We start from the raw sequence: 18,796 nt of genomic DNA, 5'->3' as shown, positions 1-18,796 counted from the left end.
CCCATACCTCAGCAGCCCGTACAAGCATAGCTCATGTACACTTGCCCACTATCTCATGGTGCTAGAAAATTTAATATAAATACAAAGAGAAGTATGTGTCAAATTATGTAATCCATGAGCTTTCAAGGTTTGACTTTTTTTTTTTTTTTTTTAACTGATTATAAAATGTGAACTATCCCGCATGTTTGCTTTAAAGCAAATAGAGCTTTCTTAGATTCTTGTGTTTCCAACATATGAGTTATTTTCAGTATTTAATTTCCATATTTAAATATAAGGTTAATACATTTTTATGGTATGCAATGTTTACAGGTTTGTAGCAGTGAACACCCTGGTTTCTGTCAGCTCCGACTGCTTGAAAACACGTCATCAGTGCCTGACACACGGTAAAATAATGTTTATGTTTTATTAAAGAATCTGTGTATGATACTCAAGAGTTATTATTTTGTGTAAACATTACTTTATTTTTCGTTGTTAAGCCTGATTGACATTGTACAATTCTTAGATCATTTATTTCATGCAATAGATGTCATTTATATCTTAATTTCTGTAAAATTTGGGTCGCACGTAGGTACAACAAAAAGAATGTCACAAACACATGACTGCAGTCTTAAGTACTGGTTTCAGTTGCCTGAGACTGCAGTCATGTGTGAGAGTTGCGTTTGCACATATGTGTGTGTGTGTGTGTGTGTGTGTGTGTGTGTGTGTGTGTCCAACATCTATTGTTGACAAAGGCCTTACTGGCCAAAAGCTTTATTTGTGACAGTCTTTTTGTTGTGCCTATCTGCGACTCGGCGTCTTCGTTATATGGTGAGTAGCAACTTTCCTTTTCATAATATTGTTACATTCCATCTTGGATTTTCCATTGTTTGATTTCTGTAAAATTTTAGTTTCTACAGAAGAATATTGAAATTTTGTACGATCTGGTACTATAGACCATTGGAAGCCTTTTTGTTGGGTGATCTTTTATTATTTAAATATTTGGTTATATGATTGATGATCTGGAAGAGGATTTGTTCAGTATAAAGTTTCATATAGAACCAAAATTGTGATATTTAGGATCATATCTTTGGTGTAACTTTGGCCAGTTTGAAGAGTGTTACGAATTACAAAATGTTTGAGCAACACATTAGTTGCAAAACTTGTCCATAACTGCTAACATTTTATTTGCTGCTGCTTTCAAAGTGTTCTGTTTTTAAAAGATTTTTAACCAGTACTCTCATAATAATGTGTAGCTATAACATTCATTAGTTGATTTACAAAAATGAATTTGGCACTTTAAAACACGTTTATCAAGATTAATATCTTGTATGATATATTACCAACCCAGTGAGATCGTTTACTCTGAGGTGTTTGAATTTTATTTTTAATTACTGGTACACTGAAGAAGTTGGGTTAACTTGAACTGACTGAATGTTTATGATACAGATTCTGCAGCAATGAGAGGGGTACAGCAATCAAAGATATGTTGGAAAGTAAAGCAGAAAATGTTTTTAGTGGTTAATATATAGAAAGATGTAGTGAGTTAAGTTTGTACCATAAACCTTTTACTCTGAAGTTAAGACAATTTTTTGAAATTCAGACTTAAAAGCTTCCAAGAGAATTATTGTTTCAGTTTGATTTTCATTCCAACTGACTGTATGACAATTTAAAATTTAATTTTAGGGGATGTGGAACTTCTGAAGTGGTAGCATGTTCATACTTAAAGTAGTTGTCAGATAGCAATAATAGCAGCTTTTTGATATTGCAATAAAGAGCTTTCAATATTTTATAAGAGGAATTATGAATTTTTGCTCAATTTAGAGAATAAATAGCAACTAATTAGTTTGTACTTGTATAAAGAATGCATCTTCACCTAATCTGTCTCTGATGTAGCACCAGGTAAATCATCATTCACTGAACCACATTTAGTGACTTAATATTTAGCTAACACAGTAGTGTTTCTAACTACATAAAAGTTGTTGTTACTGTTATGGTCTTCAGTCTCGTGCCTGGTTTGATTCAGCTCTGTACAGCAGCCTGTCTTGTACAAGCTTTTCACCTCTGTGTAACTGTTGTAACCTACACCCATTTGAAACTACTTACTGTATTCAAGTCATGGTCTCCATCTAAAATCCCTCCCCCCCAACTCTCACCCCCCCCCCCCCCAAATAACAAATTGATGATTCCTTGATGCCTCAGAAAGTGTTCTTTTAACCAACTGATCCCTTGTTTTAGTCAAGTTGTGCCATAAATTTCTTTTTTCCCCAAAATTTTGCAGTACCTCTCCATTATTTACATGATCTAAATGTTTAATCTTCAGCATTCTTTCATGGCACCACATTTCTTGTCTGAAGTGCTTACTATCCACATTTCACTTCCATACAAGGCTATACCCCAGACAAATATCTTAAGAAAAATGTACAACCAATTAAATTACTATTAGATATTAAGAAATTCCTATTTTTCTGAAATGGTTTTTTCCTACTATTGCCAGTCTGCTTTTTATATCCTCCCAACTTTGTTCATCATCAGTAATTTTGCTCTCCAGAAAGCGAAACTCACCTACTACATTCAGTTTCTCATTTCCTAATCTAATTTCCTCAGCACTGCATAATTTAATTTGATTACATTCCACTGCCCATTTTACTTTTGTTGACATGCAGATTATAATCTCTTTCCAAGACACAGTCCATGCTGTTCAACTGCCCTTCCAAAGCTTTTGCCATCTCTGACAGAACTACAATGTCATTGACAAACCCTAAAGTTTTTTTCCTCCCTGAACTTTAATTTCCTTTCCAAATTTTTTGTTTGGTTTCCTTTACTGCTTGCTCAGTGTGCAGATTGAATAACATTGGGGATAGGCTACAACCCCATTTCATTCCCTTCTCAACTATGGTTTCCCTTAATGCTCCTCGAATCTTATAATATATTTCATCCCTGTGTAACGATCTCTTTGGATCATTAACACTTAACTTAACTTTGCGTTTGCCTGGTTCAGTGATGATTGATAGAAACATCACAAAAATTTCAAGCTTCATAAAATTGTTTATTGACATTAGTTGACAACCAAACTGTACAGACTCCTGAGGTAAAACAAAACACTGACTGACTGACCTTCTTGCAGCCTCACTGCATCACTTTATATACAAATTTAACAATTGTTACCATTGTTAATTTATTACAAAATGTAACTTACAATTAAAAACAATTTCATCTAAACTAACTGTTGTTACATTTGTACAGGTTATAACATATAATTTAAAATGACATATTTATCATCATCTTTGGTTTCATGTGTGAAAATTAATTCACAATCTGATTGCAACAATTATTTTGATTTTACTTTAATTTCCTAATAAGTGACTGTATGGATTTTATAGCTAACATTTATTCAAAGTATACACATTGTCCTTTGCTAGACTACATAAATTAAATACACACGTTTTCTTAGATACCAGAATTTTGTAAATTAGTATGGTGTAACTAACAAGAGGTAATTATGTGCATAATTTACAAGCACCATTAATTACAATGAATTATGTAAGAATGAATAACAAATCAGCTTACATCACTGGATAATAATTGTAATTTTCTTTTGAATCGGAATGAGGTTTTTTGTGCTAGCTAATTTACCGATTGCAATTACGGTAATTAGATGCATCAGCTATTTATGCCAACAGTTCCACAGCCACTTAATATTTGTTGCTAAATATTTATTACTTCAATTTCATGATTTAATATTCAGTTTGGAATATGTTTTTATTTTTGTCGTTGTTGTTGTTGTTGTGGTCTTCAGTCCTGAGACTGGTTTGATGCAGCTCTCCATGCTACTCTATCCTGTGCAAGCTTCTTCATCTCCCAGTACCTACTGCAACCTACATCCTTCTGCATCTGTTTCGTGTATTCATCTCTTGGTCTCCCTCTACGATTTCTACCCTCCACGCTGCCCTCCAATACCAAATTGGTGATCCCTTGATGCCTCAGAACATGTCCTACCAACCGATCCGTTCTTCTAGTCAAGTTGTGCCACAAAATTCTCTTCTCCCCAATCCTATTCAGTACTTCCTCATTAGTTATGTGATCTACCCATCTAATCTTCAGCATTCTTCTGTAGCACCACATTTCGAAAGCTTCTATTCTCTTCTTGTCCAAACTAGTTATTGTCCATGTTTCACTTCCATACATGGCTACACTCCATACATATACTTTCAGAAATGACTTCCTGACACTTAATTCTATACCCGATGTTAACAAATTTCTCTTCTTCAGAAACGCTTTCCTTGCCATTGCCAGTCTACGTTTTATATCCTCTCTACTTCGTCCATCAACAGTTATTTTTCTCCCCAAATAGCAAAACTCCTTTACTACTTTAAGTGTCTCATTTTCTAATCTAATTCCCTCAGCATCACCCGACTTAATTCGACTACATTCCATTATCCTCATTTTGTTTTTGTTGATGTTCATCTTATATCCTCCTTTCAAGACACTGTCCAGTCTGTTCAGCTGCTCTTCCAAGTCCTTTGCTGTCTCTGACAGAATTAAAATGTCATCGGTGAACCTCAAAGTTTTTATTTCTTCTCCATGGATTTTAATACCTACTCCGAAGTTTTCTTTTGATTCCTTCACTGCTTGCTCAATTTTTGTGAATGATAACAATCTATTAACAATCATGAGAATTCACGTCATTCCAGAATATTCTGTATGTGTTTACAAAGAAGAATAGGTTTTTGGGCAAACTGAATTGATCGATACCTAAAAAAATACACATAAAAAGCCCTAGGAAGCACTGTATTACTTGTAAGAATGGCTGCTAAATACATATACATGATCTGGTACTTTCAAACACATATTTTCAATACATTAAAATTTTTGTTATTATTATTATTTCTTTCCTTTCTCAGACGTTACGTCTGGTTAAAAATGGAAAGTGACACAGACCCTCATCAAGTGTGACTTCCTTTTAACTGTACGGTATATGTTACATTGCATTTAGGAACTTTCGGGTAATTGAGCATGTATCAATAATTACAGATTTCTGTAGTTGTATATATACATTTGGATGTAGCTGTATTGCGTTGATGTACTGGTGGATATTGTGTGGTATGACTCCTGTAGTTGATAGTATAATTGGTATAATGTCAACTTTATCCTGATGCCTTATTATTATTATTATTATTATTATTATTATTAACTGTCACTGGTTCACACCACACATCTTAAGGAATTGGCAGCTCACAATCATCAGTCATTTTGCACTGTCCATCTTGTGTCTGCAACCCCTCTATTTCTGGCAGTCTCTTCACTGCAATAGCACAGTCCACTACCAGTTTCACAGTTTTCTAGTTTTTTACTTTGAGGTCGGGTAAGGATCTTGGATAAAGTTCTCTAGGTAGGAACAGGGATGAACTCATTACTCAAGTTACTCATGTAGGTTACAATTAAGGTACATCAGGTATAAATACATCAAAATCATTCACATATTATTCTATACTATTAGCATATTTGTAAACAAAATCACACAAAGATAAGCACATTCAAACTGTAAAGATTTAACTATATGCAGATTAAAGTCAATGAACAAAATTAAATTATATAAGTATTGTTTCTTTTTGGTTAGTATTTCAGTATAGTCCACTATTTTTATAATTGACCCCTCAGATCTCATTTAACTCTTTATCATATCAAAAATAAACTCACAGACTGTTCCTCATCACACAATCTTGTAATGACATACTTTTCACAAAAAAATTTTTTGTCACAGTGCAACTTGTCCATTTAATAACATGTGTACATCTTAAACATTGTCCATTTGTACATCTCATTAGCAAATTCATAAAATCATGGCCATGCCTGTAATTCCCATTTGAACTACTTCATGCTACCACTTCCCACATATCAAATCATGCTCTGCAGAGTATAACTACAATAATCTCCATTATCTTATATACTCACAGATTCTATTCTGTCATGAAAATGATAACATCAACTTATCTATAACTATTATACACTGTACAGTACACACTCATATGGATCTAGAAAATTGTCTTTCACTCCCAGAACTATACGTTGTCCCATCAGTTACCTCCTGAACATCACAGAATCACAAAGCTAACGACATGCACAGATAAAGTAAACATCATTTACTAATACAGATTGTCCTCAGGGTGTGATGGCCAGAAAGTGGTTTCTTAACAACACTTACAATACTTATTATATACATAGTACACACTTTAGCCTATTATCATCCTCATCTCTACAAAGCTGTCATAACTTTATCACTATATTTTACACAACTCATTTCTCATGAACTAGTTTTAAAATGTCCTTTTCACTTATGTTTCTGCTATAGTAGTAACTATTGTCTGAAATGGTTAAAGAATCATTATTTACGCATCTTAAGAGATACAAAATAATTACAAATTATTGGTCAATCATTATTGTAAGAAAGTCAGTTTTTGTACACAGTTTACATTTTCAAATTATTCCTCAAATAATGTCACTCAGTATTCATATTACATACAGAAAACTTACGCTATAGAGAATGGATAGTATTTACAGTAAGAGATAACTCCATTTCAGAGTTCGAGTCTCGGTCGGGCACACAGTTTTAATCTGCCAGGAAGTTTCAATTCCATTTCAGGTTTCTAGATGTGTAAAAGATGTAGCATCCAAAACCAAAAAGGAGAAATTAGAATGCTAAATAGCTCAGAGACCTAGTGCTCGCCACGCACTTGACACAAGGATGTGGTGTCCTCCAGAGGTCTTTTATATTATCTTATTTTTTCTTGGATGTTTGACACTTGCTTATAGGGTTTCAGTTCAGTTATATTATGTAAACCAAATAACCTTCCATATTTTGGATACACTAACGTGTATGGGTGTGTGTTATAGACTGAATTTTGACTGGACCAATATAGATGTCAAAGAATTTCTTTAATTCATTGTTTATAGACTTGGATTTTTCATGTGTCTTCACCAGGCCCAGATCGTCGATTTCAAAATTTGTAGATTTCAACTTCTTATCATGTCTGTTTTTCCTCAATTTCCTTTGTCGTTCCATTACTTTCATGACCACTTCTTCTCTTTCCTGTGGACTCATACCCTTACATGCTGGGAATTCAATTAATTCATTGATCAGATTTGGTGGTTTCTTGTGATACATTATTTCATATGGGCAAAACCCAGTAGACAAATGCTGTAAGCTGTTCAGTATATCTTCAAAGCTGCCTATGTACTCTATCCAACTTACATGATTTTTGTTGCAATAAGTTCTAAATAATCTCTCTATTTCTCTCATGTAAAGTCCAGTCAGATTGCTTGATGGGTGGTAAGCAGTTATCAGAATATGGTTTATGTTCTCATCCTCAACAAATGTTTTCCAAAGTTTAGAAATAAATTGTGCTCCATTGTCAGAAAGTATGCTCTTTGGTTTTCCTACCTTTATCAAGTAGTCTCTTCTAATTTTCAAAATGATGTTCTTACTTGCTTTCTTTAATGGACATAGTTTAATGAATTTTGAAAAAAGATCCACCATGACAAATATGTAACAAAATTCTCCTTTAGCCTTAGGCAATGATCCATAAAAATCGACTGCTTCAAGTTGTAGTTGTTCTTTTGGCAAGATGTTTTGCATATATCCTTTGCAGGTTTGGTTACTAACTTTTACCCTCTGGCACCTGTCACATGTAGATAATTGCTTCCTCCCTCTCCTGGCAGTGTTGTAAAAATATACATTTCCTTGGATCTTTTGGATACATTTCTGTGTCCTACAATGTCCAAAACTCTCATGTACATACGTTATCAATACTTCAACATACTGCTCTGGCCAACACAATTTCAAAGCATCACTGTCTGCACTGTATCTTCTGAAAAGTATACCCTTGTGCACTTTATAATAGTGCTCTACTTTCTCGTATCCTCTCTAACCCAGATAACTTTTAATTAACTTCCAGTTCTGATATCTACGGATGTCATTACAAATTTTCCTGATTTCATTTTCATCTTTCACCCATTTTAGATACATAATCCAAAATTCCCTTTCACATGCATCACTATTATTTTCACCTTCTCCTCCCATTGCTGATCTTCATAGAGCATCAGCAATTAGATTTTCTTCATCTTTTATACACTTTATTTTATAGTTGAACTGCCGGAGGAAGAGTCTCCTACTGGTTATCCTGCTGTGATTCTGTTGTGTCTAGCTCATACAGCATAGACACAATGAGGTAGCTAGGTGCACGCTAAACTAACGCAGACGGGCTTGAAGTTCTGGAACATGAGACTTATTAATGAATAAGAAGAAAAGTACGTAGATGTTACTTAACTTTTATTCTCTTGTTGGAATACATCTCTTGAATAGTAGTAAGCTATAAGCACTGATACAAATGGCGCCTTGCTAGGTAGTAGCTATGGACTAAGCTGAAGGCTATTCAAGCTGTCTCTCGGCAAATGAGAGGAAAGCTTCGTACGTCTGGTCGCAAGCTATGTAGTCCGTACAACTGGGGCGAGGTCTATTCCGTGTCTTGTGACCTGCCATGTGGTGGCGCTAGGTTTGCGATTACACAGTGGCGACACGCGGGTCCGACATGTACTACAGGACCGCGGCCGATTTAAGTTACCACCTAGCAAGTGTGGTGTCTGGCGGTGACACCACATTCCTCCTCCGCAAATCGGCGAACGGTCGTGAGATAAGGCTACCGCCCGCCGTGGGGAGGACCCCATGTTGACGTATGCGATGAGGTGGGGAGCCTAACAACAGGCGAGGCTGTGCCACCCGCACCCGGCCATTCGGTCCGAGGGGAGCTAGGAAACGCCTGAAAACCTAGTCCAGGGTGCACGTCAACATGCAGTGTATGCGCACGTAATGAAACAGGAGAGGCCGAAGGGTCGACCTCCATTGCGTCGGGGAATCCGACGCGCGATGACGACATCTGGTCCGGAGCGGGCAAGAGGTCCATGGCGGAGGACAGCTGGTCACGGGAAGCGATCGGCGGCGCGTGACCCAGGGAGGCACGTGGCGGCTGCAGCGAAGCGTCCACTGCGGGCGGCAGCGGCGACGGCTGCGGCGGCGGCAGCGGCGGCGCGACGCCATGAGGCAAAATGGAAGGCAGCGTCGGTAACACCTGGGGATGAGGCGAGCCAGTAGATGGGTCCCCAGGGCGCTGACCTGACGGCACCGTCGCTGAAAGCAGACGGGGAGCGGCAGAACCCAGGCGACGACAGAGGCGCAGCTGATTGAGATGCCGACGCACCTCACCAGAGGCCCCCAAAACCAAATACATCGCGCGGCCGAGGCAGCAAAGAATGCGCCCTGCGAGCCAACGCCGTGAACCGCGATAGGTGCGATAATAGACAACGTCGCCAGGAGCAAAAGCAGGAGTCTGCCGCTGCACAGGAACCTGATGCGGCGGATGCAGCAAAGACATCAGGGTGCGATGAGGACGACCATGGAGCAATTCAGCCGGCGAGCGACCATCTCTGGGCTGAGAGCGATACGAAGACAAAAAGAGCAACAAAGCGTCCTCCCGAGAATGCGACTCTTTCAATTTCAACATCTGGGACTTGAAAGTCCGGACCAATCGTTCAGCGGCACCGTTTGACTGAGGCGAAAACGGCGCGGACGTCAGATGGTGAATACCATTGGCCGTGCAGAATGACTGAAATTCTGCGGACATGAATTGTGGGCCATTGTCGGAAACAATAGTCTGCGGAAGACCTTCAATGCAAAAGATAGCAGACAAGGCTTGGATTGTGGCAGAAGACGTCGTGGAAGACATTCGGACAACAAAAGGAAAATTACTGAAAGCATCGACCACAACCAACCATCGAGCATTCCAGAATGGACCAGCAAAATCGATGTGCAAGCGTTGCCAAGGGGAAGTGGCTTTCGGCCATGCAAAGAATTTCCGCGGCGGTGCGGATTGTTGTTCGGCACACGCCACGCAAGAGGAGCACATATTTGTAATCGCAGCATCGATTCCGAACCAAGTACAGTGCTGACGAGCAAGTTGTTTCGTACGCACTATACCCCAATGTCCTTGGTGAAGAAGCTTTAAGACAGAGGACTGTAACGAACGTGGGACTACGACTCGGGATTGATCATTATCGGAACGCAACAACAAAACACCACGTCGTACAAAAAGTCTCTCCTTGTGAACAAAAAAACGGCGAACCAAAGGATCTTCGATCCGTGACTTTGACAAGGGCCATTGCGTAGCAACAAAACGCAAAACAGTAGCAAGGACAGGGTCAGCAGCTGTGGCTGTAGCGACACGACGAAAATCAATCGGAAACGATTCGACCACGTCATCGGTTTCCGAATCAATGAACATGCAAGCAAGTTCGGAAGAATCGAATGCTTTATCCTCAGCAACAGGCAAACGGGACAACGCATCAGCGTTACCGTGCTTAGCAGTGGACCGATACAAGATATCGTAGCGGTACTGCGAGAGAAAAAGTGACCAGCGAATGAATTTCTGCGCTGTACGTGGAGGTACAGGCTTGTTCGGATGAAAAAGCGATGTCAAAGGTTTGTGGTCCGTGATGATTGTAAAGTGACGACCATACAAGAAGTCATGGAACTTGGTAACACCAAACACGAGAGCTAAAGCTTCTTTCTCTATTTGTGAATAATTTCTTTGCGCAGATGAGAGCAATTTGGACGCAAAGGCAATAGGGCGATCATGCGAGCCATCGTTGTGCGCAAGCACAGCACCGATCCCGAATTCCGAAGCATCTACCATCAACAAAAGGGGTTTTCGGGGATCGAATGGCGTAAGGCAAGTATGTGAAAGTAACGCCGATTTCAACTGGCGAAAGGCGCGTTCGCATTCCGTCGTCCAGACGAACGGAACACCTTTACGGCGTAAGCGATGAAGCGGAGCTGAAATGGAAGAAGCATTGCGCAAAAATTTATTATAATAATTTATTTTACCCAACACACTCTGTAGCTGTTTCAAATCTTGCGGAGCAGGTAAGTCCTGTATGGCACGGAGGTGCTCTGGACTCGGATGTATACCTTGGGCATTTATGACATGCCCCAGGTAGGGTAAGTCCCGAGCAAAAAACACACATTTGTCCTTCCTCAAGCGAAGACCATTCTGACGCAAGACCTGAAATAATGTTCGGAGATGTTGCAAATGTTCGGCTTCTGTCTTTCCGGAGATCACAATATCGTCCAGATAGTTCGCAGCAGTAGGGACCGACGCACAAACAGTTTGTAAATATTGCTGAAACAAAGCAGGGGCGGATGCACACCCGAATGGCAGTCTTTTGAAGCGATACAAGCCAAGATGCGTGTTTACCACCAAGACGCGCTGGGATTCTTCGTCCACAGGTATCTGCAAGTACGCATCTGCTAGGTCCAATTTGGAAAATTATTTTCCCGGGCACAGTTTGTCAAAAAGATCTTCCGGGCGGGGCAAAGGAAAAGTAGCAGTCACTAGTTGTGGATTCACAGTGGCCTTGAAGTCCACACAAAGTCTCAGTTTTCCGGAAGGTTTTGGCAAAATTACTAAGGGTGAGGCCCAGAGAGAAGCCTGCACACGTTCAATTACACCTTGAGATTCTAAATCGTGCAATGTTCTTGCGACCTCATCACGCAATGCGTGGGGAACATTGCGCGCTCTGAAAAATTTCGGTTGCGCGTTGTCTTTCAGTTCCAAATGTGCAGCATAGTTCTTAGCGCAACCAAGGCCCGGTGCTAAAATGTCTGCAAATTCTTCACAAAGACTAGAAACACTGGCGGAAGGCACAGTCTGATTCACTGATAGGACCTGATTTACTATAGACAAATTAAACAATTGAAACAAATCCAAGCCAAACAAGTTCACTGCACCAGAAGAACGAAGAACGTAAAATGACACAAGTTTCGTTTGTCCCTTGTATGTGGCAAGAAGGCTGCACTGTCCTAACACAGGGATCTGTTGTCCTGAGTAACTAGTTAACTTAACATTTGCGGCACGCAATGGCGGTTGGCCCAGTTGTTTGTACGTGTCGTGATTAATCAATGAAACTGCAGCTCCGGTATCGAGCTGGAATGGGATCACTTTGCCGTCAAAGTCTAAGTCCACAAAAAGTTTATTGTCCTGCTGACGACAAGAGCGACTGTCACGTGCAAATTGAACTGATACAGGTACAGAAGCACTTGCGACTTTACGGGATTTCCTGCGACGTCGACACACACTTTGGGTGGGACGAACACAGTCACTGTTAGCTAAAGTGTCACTGGACGGGTGGGAATGAACTACATGAATGTCCATGGGCGAAGGTCCACGAGCCTGATTGTCCTGGGTTCGATTCCGGCGCGAAGCAAAAGGCCTGGAATTATTGCGATTGTCTGATCTAAGCTTTTTCTGGCAAACACTTTGTACATGTCCTTTCTTTTGACAGTAAAAGCAAATAGCTTGGCGTGACGGGCAATTTTCACGCGAATGTCTCGTTGCACACCTCGGGCATGATTTCACGGCAGTTGCTTGCTTACGCGGCGCACGTGTTTGCGAGCTAGGCTGCTGCTGCTGTGCGGACGGGCGCGAGGGCCGTGTAGCGTCCCGGGCAGCGCGGCCGGCGGGCCGGTGAATGTGACACACTGCTGGCGAAGTTTCAAACGATGCCTGAGCAAAGTCAAGTGTGTCTTGCCTGTCCAATATGTCTATCACTTGTTGAAGGGAGGGATTTACTAGTTTCAAAATCTGTTCCCGTATGCGAACATCAGACACGTTCTGTGCTATTGCATCACGCACCATAGTATCTGAATAAGGAAGTCCACAGTCACATTCAAAGGCACACTCCCTAGTAAGTCCTTGCAAAGTTGCAACCCACTCCCTATTAGTCTGACCAGCCGTACGTTTTGTACGAAAGAACGTATACCTTTTTGCAACTACATTTACTGTTTCTTTGAAATAGGCATCTAAAGCCGACAAAATTTCCTCGTAGGTCAGAGTTGCTACGTCGCGTCGGGGAAACAATTTCACTATCACACGGTAGGTAGACACACCGACACAAGAAAGCAAAAACGGCTGCCGCTCATTACCTTGAATTCTGTATGCTGCTAGGTGAAAGTTGAACTGGCGAGACCACTCTTGCCAGGTCTCGTCGGCCGCCACGTATGGCCGAAAGGGAGGTGCAACAGCGTTTTGTGGCAGCGGTAGCGAAGAAGCGGCGGCTGCCGCATCGTTTTGCAGCGCACGTTGACCCTGGACGAGCTGTCCAAGGGCTTCCAATAACGCCTGCGTCTGCTGATTCTGCAAGCGAAAAAATTCGGACAGTACATCTGGAGATTGTGGCGAAGCCATGACACAAACGAATTAATACAAACTCTTTTACTCGTCGCCAAATAATGTTGTGTCTAGCTCATACAGCATAGACACAATGAGGTAGCTAGGTGCACGCTAAACTAACGCAGACGGGCTTGAAGTTCTGGAACATGAGACTTATTAATGAATAAGAAGAAAAGTACGTAGATGTTACTTAACTTTTATTCTCTTGTTGGAATACATCTCTTGAATAGTAGTAAGCTATAAGCACTGATACAAATGGCGCCTTGCTAGGTAGTAGCTATGGACTAAGCTGAAGGCTATTCAATCTGTCTCTCGGCAAATGAGAGGAAAGCTTCGTACGTCTGGTCGCAAGCTATGTAGTCCGTACAACTGGGGCGAGGTCTATTCCGTGTCTTGTGACCTGCCATGTGGTGGCGCTAGGTTTGCGATTACACAGTGGCGATACGCGGGTCCGACATGTACTACAGGACCGCGGCCGATTTAAGTTACCACCTAGCAAGTGTGGTGTCTGGCGGTGACACCACAGATTCAAAGTACACTCTTGTATATAGATTAAAGCCTTAGGTTGTTACTACTACTTGATGTCCTAATAAGTAATTCTTGAATTTGGTGAAAGTCCAACCTTTGCTCCATCACACCATCTACAATATTTTCTTGGAACAGATGAGCTCCCAGCCCATAGTCACTGCTGCCAGTCATAATGCAAAATGGCTCTGTAAGATCAGGTCTATATAACATTCTACTATTGCACATCTGTTTCTTGATGTTGTTGAATGGCTCCTGACCATCCTTGTTCCATACCCAAATGGTGGTGTTCTTCAACAAGTTGTTCAAACATGGTGCATTTAAAGCTTGAGTGCTGACAAACTTACAGTAGTAGCCACAAATTCCATAGAACAATTTAAGTTGTTTTTTAGTCTTGGCTGCAAGAAATCTTGCGATGGCTTCAAGTTTTTCTTCATCAGGCAAGATTCCTTCTTCTGAGATGGTATGGCCTAAAAATTTGAGTTGTTTAACCCCGAGTTTTCACTTCTCTAGTTTTAATGACATACCTCCCTGTCTCAATGTATAACACGCTTCACCCAACAAATGTATATGTTCTTCCCAACTCTTTCCTGTTACAAGTATCTCATCAACATAAAGGACTAGTTTGCTTAACAATTATTTCCCTAGAACAAAATCTAATGCTCGGATAAATTCTGCAACTGATACATTAAGACCAAATGGTACAACACAATAGCAATAGCAGCTTCCTCCATACAAAAATGTGGTGTATTTCCTAGACTGAATCTACAATGGTACCTGATGAAAACCTGCTGTTAAGTCTAAACTAGACATGTAGTTCAAATGTTCAAATTTGTGTAATAACTCGTCTGTTTTCTGAGAGTGATCAGTTTCCCTCTCAAGGTATTTGTTCAAATGTCTCGAATCGAGCACAAGTCTTACTCCACTGTCACGTTTGGAAACTACCACCAACGAGTTATTGTCAGTTTAAATTGCCATTTCTCGCCCCAAACTGACAGGCTCCAAATGAGGTGCCAATCAGTTTAAATTGCCTCATCTTGCCTGGTGACTATCTAATTGTCTGTTACTATTCTCCCAAGGTCTCTCCCTGTTGTCATGTCCTCTGTTTCCATTACCATTACTATGGTTGATCATCTATTATCACTTTTAGTGTAACCACTATTATTATTCTGATTTTTATTATCACTTAGGCCTTGATTCCTGCTCTGATTCCAACGCCCCCCCCCCCCCCCCCCCCCAGATGGTTGATTGCCAAATCTGCCATTATTTAACCTCTCATTTCTCTCAAAGGCTCTGTCCAACTTATCTTTATCTACATATCTCAAGAACTGATTCACAGAGTCGTCTGGTCCATAAACCAACTCCCACTGTACTCAATTTGGAATATGTATATATTTTTGTTAGTGGCAACAGTCTATTAACAATCATGAGAATTTACGTCATTCCAGAACATTCTATATGTGTTTACAAAGAAGAATAGGTTTATGGGCAAACTGAACAGAACGATACCTATAAAAATACACATAAAAGGCCCTAGGAAGCACTGAATCAAATGATAAATACACGGATATATATAAAAAAGGTGGTATCAGACACTTCATAATGATCTTGGGGGAGGCTGTAGCATTATACCTGCTACCCTCAGAATTTCAAAGAATCTGGTTCAGTCAATATTGTCAAAATCTTTCTCTAAATCTAAAGGTGCTACAAATGCAGATTTCCTTTTCTTCAATCTATCTTCTAAGAAAATTCATAGGGTCAGTATTGCCTTGTTTGTTCTCACATTTATCTGGAATACAAACTGATCTTCCCTGATGTCAGTTTCTACAAGTTTTTTCATTTTTATGCAAAATGAGGTTTGTTCAAATGAAACCTGGTCAGTGTGTCTACCTTTGCCTTACACATAAGGTGGCATCACGTAACTGCGGGTATGGTGGTGCCACCTATTGGTAGAAAGACTGACATGTGCGCACCATTTGATGTTGCATAACGCCAGTGTGGTTTCACGCCGAAGAGAAGGTGGTCACTCAAGTTATTGTCCACTACCAAACATGCAGGCAAGTAGGCAGGAGCAACTAGGAGTGATTCCATATTTGGTGGTGGAGGAAGTTGGAGGCCATGACATGTATCGATGGATGAAGGCTGTGTAGGGTGAGTACAGTGTGAGTCATTCAAGTGTTGTGAAATGGCGCAGACGATTCCTTGAGGGACACGAGTCATTGGAAGACGATGCTCATCCTGGACAGGCTCATCATGTCATCGCACTGGAAATGGTTGCGGAAGTGAATGCTTTAGTCTTGGACGAGATCCGTTGGTTACTGGGTATTAGCATAGGCACCGGCCACACCATAATGCAATAACACTTGAACTTTTGAAAAACCTGTGTGCAGCGGATTCCCCACCAACTGACTGCCAAACAGTGCAATACTCAATTGGCACTGTCTTTGAGTCATCTAAAATGTTATAATGAGGAGGAATGTGGCTTTCTGCTGCCTATTGCCACAGGTGACGAAACATGGTGTCACCATTTTGAACTGGAAAGCAAGCTTCAGAGCAAGCAGTGGAAACATGTGACTTCACCTCTCTCCAAAGATATCAAAGTTCATGCACACCAGTTCTGGTAACGTGATGATGTATTCTTTTTTCGACCACAAGGGCCCACTGCTTGTTGAGTTCCTGAAATGGGCAACCACCATCAATGCCCAGCGTTATCAAGCCACTTTACAGAACCTTAGACGAGCAATCAAGTCAAAACACCAAGGCATGTTGTCCAATGGCATTATCCTACTGCATGATAAGGCCTGCCGACACATGGCCAATGCAATGAAGACGACATTGCAGCAGTTTCGGTGGGAAACACTGGAACATTCCTCATATGGTCCCAACCTTTCACCGTGTGACTTTCTCGTGTTTGGACCTCTAAAACAAGTGATTCGCAATGGATGATGAAGTGTGTGACTGGGTCCAGGCCTGGATCTGACAGCAACCTACTAGCTTCTTCAAAGATGTTATCAACTGGTTAGTGTCGCAATGGGATAAATGTGCCAATAGTTTTGGTGACTATTTTTGAGTATGTGTACACCTACATTTTTTAGTTAATAAAATCATTACTGTTACTTTACACTAGTGACCAGGTTTCATTTGAACGCCCCCTTACAATTTGTTGTCAGTATTTTGCAACCACGAGTTATTAGACGGATGGTTAGATAGTGTTGATGCCTGTTAGTATCTGCCTCCTTTGGAATTACACTCTTCTTGAAATCCGAGGGAATTTTGCCTGTCTCATATATCTTACACACCAGTGGAATAATTTTGTCATTGCTGACTCATTCAATATTCTCAATAATTTTAAGGGAATGTTGTCTATTCCAGTGGCCTACTTCCCACTTAGATCTTTCAGTGGTTTGTCAAATTCTTCTTGCAGTATCATGTCTCCCAACTCATCTTCACATACTTTCTCTTATTTTGCTGTCCTTAAGTTCATTTGTATTTTAGAGTCACTCTATATACTCCTTCCATCTTTAAGCTTTCCCTTCTTTGCTTACCAACTTACCATCTGAGCTCTTGACATTCATGCAGTTGTTTCTCAGTTCTACAAAGACCTCTTTAAATTTCCCATCTTTTCTCAAGTTATGCATACTTCCACAGCCTTGAATTTGTCATATAGCCATTCTTTGTCAGCAATTTTGTACTTTATGCCAGTCTCATGTTTTAGATATGTGTTCCCTTCCACCTGGTTCACTTTCCGAATTTTTATATTTACTCCTTTTGTTACTTAACTTCTTCCGAATTTTTATATTTACTCCTTTTGTTACTTAACTTCAGTATATCCTATGTTATCCAGGGATTTCAGCCTAATGTTGTCAGACACTTCCTCTGAAAATCTCAACAACCTCTAGTTCCTTCATTTCATCCAAGTTCCATCTCCATAATTTCCTAACTTTTTTAAATTTCTTCATTTCAATCTACAGTTTGTAACAAATATATTATCACTGGAGGCCACATCTATCCCTATAAATGTGTTACAGTTTAAAATCTGGTTTAGAAAACCTTGCCTTTCCATTGTATAATCAATAGAAACCTTGAGGTGTTCCCAGATCTCTTCCCCAATTACAGTCTTCTTTTCTCATTGTTTAACCGAATGATAAAATAATGCTGTGCACAAAAATCTACCTGGCAGCTTCCTTTTTCATTCTTTTCTCCCAGTCGGTGTTCTTCTGCTATCTTTCCTTCTCTTCCTTTCCATACTACTAAATTCCAGTCACCCATCTCAGTTAAATTTTTGTCTCCCTTAATTATCTGAAAAATTTCCTTTATCTAATCATACATCCTTTCAATCTCTACATTATCTTGGAACTAGATGGCATATACACTTGTACTACTGTGATGGATGCTGGCTTTGTGTCTGTCTTGTCTATGATAATATGCTCACTGTGCTATTCATAGTAGCATCCCACATTCCTATTTTCTTATTAATAATTAGGCCTACTACCAAAATATCCCTATTTGACTTTATGTTCATGATGCTATACTGACTTGACCAGAAGTGCTGTTCCACTTGTCACCACATTCACCACTTCCCACTGTATCTATCCTTTTTTGAATACTCTACCCTCCCTACCAGATTAAGAGATCTAACATTCAATGCTCCAACATGAAGAATGCCAATTTTGTTTTTCATGATGTCAACATCCTGCTGTGTAGTCCCAATCCAGAGATCTGAATGGGAAACTATTACACCCGTGTAACATTTTACCCACGAGGATGCATCACCAGTAAGCCATAAATCATTAAGCAACATTAAGTTGCATGCTCCAAGATAGAAATAGCTGTACTTTCCCCTCTCTTTCAGTTGTTCACATTAGCAGCAAGCAAGGCCATGTTGGATAATGTTGAAGGCCAGATCAGTAAATCAGTCAGAATGTTGTCCGTGAACTACTGAAAAGGGTGCTGCCCTTCTTCAGGAACTATGGATTAGCTGGCCTTTCTACAGACACACCTACATTGTGGTTTCA

The 18,796-nt window shown here is 40.2% G+C and overlaps 1 protein-coding gene across 1 annotated transcript in view; it reads left to right on the top strand.

The window, feature by feature from the left end:
• The window catches only part of LOC126251833 (cyclic GMP-AMP synthase-like receptor), a 304,227-nt gene that overhangs the window by 118,027 nt on the left and 167,404 nt on the right, over nt 1-18,796 (top strand). Inside the window, exon 4 of the mRNA XM_049952498.1 lies at nt 310-383. Within this exon, the coding sequence (XP_049808455.1) occupies nt 310-383 (74 nt within the window). The remainder of the gene's footprint in view (nt 1-309; nt 384-18,796) is intronic.

Source organism: Schistocerca nitens, chromosome 4 (genome assembly GCF_023898315.1).
Source record: "Schistocerca nitens isolate TAMUIC-IGC-003100 chromosome 4, iqSchNite1.1, whole genome shotgun sequence".
NCBI classification, from domain to species: Eukaryota; Metazoa; Arthropoda; class Insecta; order Orthoptera; family Acrididae; genus Schistocerca; species Schistocerca nitens.
Note: the sequence above shows the minus strand (reverse complement) of the source record. Positions and strands in the feature narration are given on the sequence as shown.